This window comes from Chaetura pelagica, unplaced genomic scaffold (assembly GCF_000747805.2).
Source record: "Chaetura pelagica isolate M959 unplaced genomic scaffold, ChaPel_1.0 scaffold198, whole genome shotgun sequence".
Classification (NCBI taxonomy): Eukaryota; Metazoa; Chordata; class Aves; order Apodiformes; family Apodidae; genus Chaetura; species Chaetura pelagica.
The window spans coordinates 80885-89711 of record NW_009954317.1 but is presented as its reverse complement, the minus strand read 5'-3'; the positions used below and the strand labels follow the sequence as shown (position 1 = coordinate 89711).

Below are 8827 nucleotides of genomic sequence, written 5' to 3'. Positions count from 1 at the left end.
AGAGGCTCGCCTGCCTCTGCTGGTCTGAAACGGGGGGGATGAGCCTGACCTGAGGTGTGGCGGTGAGAGACGGGCAAGGCCCAACATTTCCTGACGGAGCCTGTGGGATCTGCGTTGTTCCCTTGTTTATATCGTCTCGGTTAAACGAGGGGCAGAAAACGTGTCACGTCACCAGCCGGGTCAGATGCACATTACAAACACCAGCCGTTTAAAGGGAACTGTCAGCAAACAAGCCCGGTTTTAGCCCAGTTACTCAGCTGATACGTACTTGGAATATACTTGGTTTGCTCTGGGAGTAGCTGGGCTCACAGTTGTTTACTGGCCAGCAGAAGAGAAGGTATTAATGAATGGATCAGCATGCTCAAATCAACACATTAATTGGTGCTACCATAGGGACAATGAATGGGAGTGTATATACATCAATTATTTTTTGCATATCATAGAACCACAGAATCACAGAACCCCAGGGGTTGGAAGGGACCTCAAAAGCTCACCCAGTCCAACCCCCCTGCCAGAGCAGGGTCACCCAGAGCACATCACACAGGAACGTGTCCAGGTGGGATCTCTCACCCAGAGATGCAGAACTTTTCCAAGGAGGCACTGGTTGTGCTGGCAGGGGCTGAGGAGGACAGCAAACTAACTCAGATGCAGAGGGCGACTCTCCAAGGCCACACCAGTGGCAGAGGTGAGAGGACATGTTTCCTGTATGTCATTCAAGTCTCTGCCAGTGTGTTGGTTCAGAATTAACAAGGATAGGAAAACACATCACTGGTGTTTTGCTGGCACTCTGCTTCTGCAGGATGGCTAAAATGGAAAAAAATTCCAGGCTATAGCAAAGAGTCAGCTTGAATTCTGAGGAAATCTAGTGCTACAGTTAGTTCCCTACCAGTCCATGGGGCCTGATGGGATTCATCCGAGAATCCTCAGAGAGCTGGCTGGTGTCATTGCCAGGCCTCTTGTGATGGTTTTTGGGAGGTCCTGGGCATCTGGAAAGATCCCAGTTGACTGGAAACTGGCTAATGTTGTCCCAGTATTCAAGAAGGGCAAAAGGAGGACCCTGGAAGCTACAGGCCGGTCAGTCTGACTTCAGTGCCTGATAAAATTATGGAAAAGATTATTCTGGGAAGTATTGAAAAACACCTGGAGGACAACGCAGTCATCAGTCACAGCCAGCACAGCTTCACGAGGGGAAAATCTGCTTGTCAAACTCCATTTCTTTTTGTGACAAGGTAACCCAAGTAGTTGATCAAGGGAAGCCAGTGGATGGAATATTTCTGGACTTCAGCAAAGCTTTGGATACTGTCTCACAGTGTCCTCCTGGACAAAACGCCCAGCACACAGTGTGTACCATATGATGGGTGAACAACTGGCTCACAGGTTGAACACAAAGAGTGAGAGTGAATGGGGTAACATCAGGCTGGTGACTGATCACTAGTGGGGTCCTGCAGGGCTCCATCCTAGGCCCAGTCCTCTTCAACATCTCCATCAATGACTTGGACTCAGGACTCGAAGGAATTCTAAGTAAGTTTGCTGATGATGCAAAGCTGGGAGGAGCTTTCGACTCCATTGAGGGCAGGCAGGCCCTGCAGAGAGACCTTGACAAGTTGGAGAGATGGGCAGTCACCAACCACAGGAAGTTTAACAAGGGCAAGTGCTGGATTCTGCACCTGGAACGGGGCAACCCAGCTGGTAAGTACAGACTGGGGAACGAGTGGCTGGAGAGCAGCATGGCAGAGAGGGGCCTGGGGGTCCTGGTTGATGGCAAACTGAGTGTGAGCCAGCAGGGTGCCCTGGCAGCCAGGAGGGACAACTGTGTCCTGGGGTGCATCAAGGAGAGCATTGCCAGCTGGTCAAGAGAGGTGATTGTCCTGCTCTGTTCTGTGCTGGTGCAGCCTCACCTGGAGTACTGTGTGCAATTCTGGGCACCACGATATAAAAAGGACATCAAGCTATTGGAGAGTGTCCAAAGGAGAGCCATGAAGATGGTGAAGGGTCTGGATGGGATGTCTTATGAAGAGTGGGTAAAGACACTTGGGTTATTCAGCTTGGAGAAGAGGAGGCTGAGGGGTGACCTCATGAGAGGAAGAGATGGGGCAGGTGCTGATCTCTTCACTCCTGTGGGCAATGACAGGACTCAGGGAACTGGCAGGAAGCTGGGAGGTTTAAGTTTGATATCAGGAGAAGCTTTTTCACCCAGAGGGTGGTTGAGCACTGGAACAAGCTTCCCAGGGAAGTGGTCACAGCACCAAGCCTGCCTTGAGTTCCAGAAGCATTAGGATGATGCTCTCAGGCACATTGTGTAATTCTAGGGGTGCCCTACATAGGGACAGATGGGAGTTGGACTCGATGATCCTGAGGGGTCCCTTCCAACTCAGCACATTCTATGATTCTATGAAATTGAAGAGCAAACTTGATGCTCCTTAGTGATAACATCAGGATCAGGGGAACATAAAGTTCTCATAGAAATCTTTTAGGCTGCTTCAAGAAACTCATAGCTTTATCCCTATATACTGATCTGTACCTTGAGTTGCCCGCAGGGTGGGACTCAGCTGGGACGAGGGGTAAGAAAGGCCTGTTACAAACCCCCACAGGAAAACCAGTGTGTTAGCTTGTGCCTCTGTCTTGCAGAGAGCTGTTTCATATACTGGCCATCTCCCACCTTGATAGCACACTGCTTCTTGAACTTAGAGGCCTTTTTGTAATGCTCCCTCACCAAGCCCTGGCGCACTGTGATCTCTCATCTTGCACATATGTAGGAGAGATACAGAGGAAATACATTTACTTAGTTGCAGATATGCTCAGGTGCAAGTAGGTAGGCATGGAATAGAAACCTTACCTACACTTACAATGTAGGCATGTTACAGCTGAGCCTGTCACTTCAAACTGCCTCTGTGGTCAGTGGTCATAAACAGGCAAGTTGGGGTGGGATTTGTCTCAACTGCATCATGACATCCACTTTTGGATGGCTGAAGTGTGCCCCCAAGAACTCTGGCAGGTGCTTTAGTGTCCAAGCTTTTACTACTCGGTATGGTGTGCTCCTGCACAGCTCAACAGTCACCTTCAAGAAGTGCACACCCAAATCTCTAAAGGATAGAGCAGCCCACTGTGGGAATGGCATGGACTGGTCTGTCCAAGCCTTCTCTAGTTCACATACATAAGGTTCATACAGGAAGCATCATCGTTTCTCTCTGTCCTAGGACACGTGAACTTCTCCCCATGGTTGCAGGTAGTGTCAAGAGGATGTCAGAAAGATGAGTCAGAAGATGAGTCAGATAGAAGACATAATTTTTGTGCAGTGCCATAGTGACTAGCCTAGACTGAAGGAATCCCGGGGGTTAGACCTGAAGAAAATTCTGGCTTAATGGCATTGTGCCTTTCTATAATATCTGCTTGGCTTCCTTGCTTCCCGACTACCTGCAACATAGCAGTTGCTAAAGTGTATTGAAGGACTGCAGTGCCTCTCCCTCAAGGACAAAAGAGAGGAAATTTTCTAGCCTGTTTCACCCAAGCCACCAACACATTCTTGCAATTTTCATAGAGTGATCTCACAGTTCTGTTGTCGTGACATGGTCTGTGACAGCACTGCTAGGTGACTTTCCTCTTCTAACAAATCCCACATGAGGATCCCAGATCTCCTTACTGAACTCTTTCTGCCTTGATGATGCAGCCCTGGATGTGCAGCCACAAGCCTTGCTCCTCCCACTTCCAAGCTTCCTCCCCATCAGGCACTGAATTCCCAGCCCTTTCCTCCAACTCAGTAATAACAGTAACATCACGGGTACAACTGCAGGCAGGAAGATGATACATGCAAAAGCAGTGACAAACAGCTAATCATCTGACTTAGAGTTCTTATTAAAATGTCAACCCATGGGCATGTGGCAACCTCACCTTCTGGGTCCATGTGCCAGAGGGAGGAACTGGAAATGGGGTTGGCTACGCTGAACTGAGAGCACAAAGTGGTCCACAAGGTGGCAAAACAATGTACCTTTAGCATGTTGCTGTCTCTGCAGCTCATGTAGGCAGAGGTTCACTCTAAAAGGGATTCCCCAAGTGCTGTCAATTCTGTAGCCATAGAAGCAGCAGATAAAAATTACACAGAACCTGGGGGCCGGGTTTGCAGCCTGTGCTGTGTCACACACCACTCCGGGGTCACTGCAGTGCAATAATGTGAAGTGAAGCTAGCCTGTGTGTATCTACACAAGTGACTAAAAGTCTGTGAATTAAGGATAAAAATATCTGTTGTTCGCCCTGTGTTTCTGGGAGATCTCATCCAGGTGGATGTCTCTTGAGAACCCCCTGGGAGCCACTGTTCAGCTACCAACGACTCTGGATTCTCTTGGATACTACTTTAATTAATACCTGTCCTTAAGGATTATTCCCCTTGTGCCTCCATGGGCTGACTTTTTTTTTTGTTTGTTTGATTGGTTGTTTTTGTTTTGTTTTTAGTCTTTCGTTGGTTTCTATGTATGAAAGCCTCTCTTTTCAGAAAATTTCTACTTTGTAGACTGACTGGTGATTAAACCACAGAGGATGTACCCGAAGTAACTTGTGATTCTGCTGTGTTTGGTGCTGATCCATGGTACAGTCCTTTCCTGGTGTCTTTCCTGCACCACTCATGACCGGTCACCAGTTTCATTTGAAACTGGATCCATGGCAGCCTCAGAGCCAGTTCAAGTCACTGCCAGCAAACAATGGCTAATTGTGGAGATGTTTTCCTTTCCTCTAGGAAATAGCTCTGTATTGTTTATGCAGAATTGCTGTCTCACTGCTCTATTTTTTACGGCTTCTTTTTTATTAAAAAAGCTGCTTATTCCTTCTGAACTGATTGCATGGCCCAGCCCCAGCTCAAGTTGCTCAAATGCATACAAGTGATGTTATGAGGAGATTAAAGAAAACACCTTGTGTGGTGAATAGCAGCAATGAAGGACAAAACCCTATTTGTGAAGGACTCAAGTCTGAGACCTCTTCATTCCAAGCAAGGGTTTGGAGTAGCCTGTTGGGGATGGGTATTACTGTCACTTACAGTTCTGTAAAAACAAAGGAGGAACACAGCAGCGTTTCTGAAAACCAGTCTTTCTCAAGTACCACATGTTCTAGGTAAGTGTGGTGTGGACTATTCCTTTGTAGCACCTGATGTTGGTGTACTGTTGTTCCCCTCATGTGATTCCAGCCCAAATTACTCCACATCCAGGCCAAAAGTAGCCAGTGGAGACTGGCTGCTCTTTCTCCTGCAAGATCACCTGTCTTATACCTTCTTGTGTCCCACCCTTTTCACAGTGTTTGGTCAAGAGTGGAGTGAACAATCAGGCTGAAGGGTCAATATCTTCAGTACTTTGTGCATCATTTTTCCTATCCACAGATGGAGAAGTAATGCTTGGCAACATAGTTAAAGCCTGTAAGATGCAGTTGCTCTCTGGGCTCCAGCACACACTGGTGGCTCATGTGGCGCTTCACATCCACTACCACCCCCAAGTCCTTCTCCTCAGGACTGCTCACAATCCATTCTCTCCCCAGCCTGTATTTGTGCCTGGGGTTGCACTGACCCAGGTGCAGGACCCTGCACTTGGCCTTGTTGAACTTCATGAGGTTGGCACTGGCCCAGCTCTCCAGCCTGTCAAGGTCCCTCTGGACTCCCTTCCCTCTAGGGTGTCAGCCACACCACACAGCTTGGTGCCATCAGCAAACTTGCTCAGGATACAATCAATCCCACTGTCCATGTACAGAACAAAGATGTTAAACAGCACTGGTCCCAAAACTGACCCCTGAGGGACACCACTCGTCACCTGCCTCCATTTGGACACTGAGCCATTGGCCACAACTCTCTGGGTGAGCCATCCAGCCAATATCTTATCCAGTGAGTCAAATCCATGCTTTGTCAGTTTGGAGACCAGGATGTCATGTGGGACAGTGTGAAAGGCCTTGCACAAACCCAGGTAGATGACGTCAGTTGCTCTGCCACCATCCCCCATCTCTGTAGCCTTGTTCCAGAAGGCCACCAGATTGGTCAGGCACGACTTGCCCTTAGTGAAGCCATGTTGGCTGTCACCAGTCACCTATTTATTTTCCATGTACCTTAGCAGACTTTCCAGGAGGATCTGCTCCATGATCTTCCTGGGCACAGAGGTGAGACTGACCGGCCTGTACTTGCCTGGGTCTTCCTTTTTCCCCTTTTTAAAAATAGGGGCCATGTTCCCTTTTTTCCAATCAGCAGAAACCTCACCAGACTGCCATGACCTCTCAAACATGATGGACAGAGGCTCAGAAATTTCATCCACCAGCTCCCTCAGGACCTGTGGGTGAATCCCATCAGGTCCCATAGATTTATGCACCTTCAGGTACATGTATATATAATACATGTTTTATTTTCAATCTGAAAGCATAAAATATTTCAAAGTACTTATTGGTTTTTATAATACAACATGCAAAGGGTGTTCTATGGCCAGACTCAACAATAAAATGGAAACACCAACACGGAGTAAATAACTAACTGAATGGCTACAAATTGCAGAACCAAGAAGCAGTTTAGTTCTGTAAGCTTGCTATATTTTTATGGGATGTGATCCTGCTTTTCCACAAAGTACATATGATCCTTATTGACTGTGTCCTTATTTTTGGATTGTTCATGAGAAGAGAATGTCTTTGAATCATAATAGATCAGAGAGTTAGACTGACATGTCTCCAGTCACTGACACCTGATCATTGCTTTCATACACATCCTTGTATAGCTAGATCGTGTCTGTAGATCTGCTTGTGCTTTTTTTTGTTTGTTTGTTTTAATCTGGTGTTTTCTCATGTCTTATGGGCTCTGTATGGCTGATCCCTTGCAAGAGTTATAAATATTTTCTCTGAAATTCCTCACCTGAAGTCAGTTTAGTAGCAAATAGTCCCTGAGCAAGTGAAGTTATAGCTATTATTATTGTACCTTGAAATAACAGAGTCACAGAATAACAGAAGCACAGCATGTTAGGGGTTGGAAGGGACCTCTGAAGATCATCAAGTCCAACCCCTCTGCCAGAACAGGACCAAAAACTAGGGCAGATTGCTCAGAAAGGCATCCAGGACTGGACCCAGCACTGATCCCTGGGGGACTCTGCTAGTTACAGGTTTCCAGCTGGACTTTGCACCATTGATCAACTCTCTTTGGGCTCTATTGTTTAATCAGTTCTTAATCTCTCTCACTGTCCATTCTTCTATCCCACATTTCCTGAGCTTGCTCACAAGGATGTTATGGGAGACTGTCAAAAGCCTTGCTGAGGTCAAGGTAGACACATCCACTGGTCTCACTGCATGGCAAACAGGAGAGGTGCCTGAGGACTGGAGGAAAGCCATTGTCACTCCACTCTTCAAAAAAGGCAAGCAGAAAGAGCCAGGAAATTACAGACCAGTAAACCTCACCTCCATCCCTGGAAAAATGATGGAGTGGCTCATTTTGGAGGTCATCTCTAAGCACATGGAATAGAAGAATGTTGTCAGGAAATGTCTTGCCAGTAAAAAAAACCTTGAGGGTACTTGCTCTGGCTCCTAACAACTAAGAGTGAGACAAGCAAAGAAGGATGTGAGCAGACTTGAAGGGACAGGAGTGTTAAACAACACTGGCTCTGGTCAAGGGAAAAATGCTGAAATCAGAAGGTACTGCCCAGCTCTGGATACTAATGACCTGGAATTTTTCCCTTGAAACTGAGAAAGGAGACAGCAAAGGTGATTTTATGCAGAAGACAGGAAAACTAAGGTTTTTTAATTTCTCTTTTTATTGCACATCTTCGAAAAAAATTACAGTGTAATTGTTATTACAAACTATAAAAAAATGCACATTCTTGTTTTGCTAAGTAGCATTGCTGCCCTATGGAGCACGGCTGCCATCTCCTGTTAAATGCCTGTGCAGCTCAGAGCTCGGAGGCAGGAGGAAAGGGGTGGAGGCAGAGGAGGAACACTATGTTCCCCCGGGAAGTGATTTGAAGCTTTCAGGAAGTTTCTGGGCTTCATAGTGCTTGACGCATGCTCAGCCCTTCCTAATGTCTCTGCTCTAATCAAGCTTTTTCTGTGAAGTAAACAAGAACCTTCCAGGAAATGTTCTGCAGCTTGTTGGCTGACTTAGGCTTGAACTGGACTTTGGAGAGTGGCTGGTGAAATAGGTCACACTAATAGATGTTCCACAAACAGTTGTTATTATTATTTCAAGTGTGCTGTGTAGCAGAAGAGACATAGCCTTGTATGTCACTTATTTATTTATTCACTCACTTCCAGCTTATCACTCATGAACTGTACAGTTAAATAGTGACTAGGCAATTCAGGAAGAAGTTTGTGACCTAGGAAATAAAGACATTCAATAAATTCCTTTAGATACCAAATTCCTTGAGCAGGACCTGGGGCATCATCAAAGGCGTTTTGGTTGTTCAGTTCTGCTTTATGCTGTCCCAGCTTTCTCTGTACTCTCCACAGCAGTTACATTCCTTAACATACGTGGGGACCTGGTCCTTGTTCTTCTTATCCACAAAATCATCATATTTTCTGTATTTTCACAGAAGAGTTGTGAAGATCAGCATATAAAGGACAGTGAGAATTTGGGTACTCCAGTAGAAAGGGCTGTGCAGGCACTTCAGAAAGATGTGATATCTGTGACTTCTGCATTCATAGAAACATTAACATATCCATGCAATTAATTCATGACTGCCTATGATCTGATGTGGAATGTCCTTTTGCTTTAATGTTTTAAGTTGCTGAACCTGGATTAGGGAAAATACTGATGTAATTCAACAGCCACCTTCTCAGAAGTGCCTGGTCCAAGAAAACATTTTACAGATGTTCCTCAGCTGTGTTCATCCAAGTA

At 46.3% G+C, this 8827-nt stretch overlaps 1 protein-coding gene across 1 annotated transcript in view; it reads right to left on the bottom strand.

Moving 5' to 3' along the window:
- Nucleotides 1-4617, bottom strand: part of GABARAPL1 (GABA(A) receptor-associated protein like 1) — a 13517-nt gene extending 8900 nt beyond the window's left edge. Inside the window, exon 1 of the mRNA XM_010004144.1 lies at nucleotides 4537-4617. Coding sequence (XP_010002446.1) covers nucleotides 4537-4617 — 81 coding nt within the window. The remainder of the gene's footprint in view (nucleotides 1-4536) is intronic.
- Between the last annotated feature and the right edge of the window lie 4210 nt (nucleotides 4618-8827).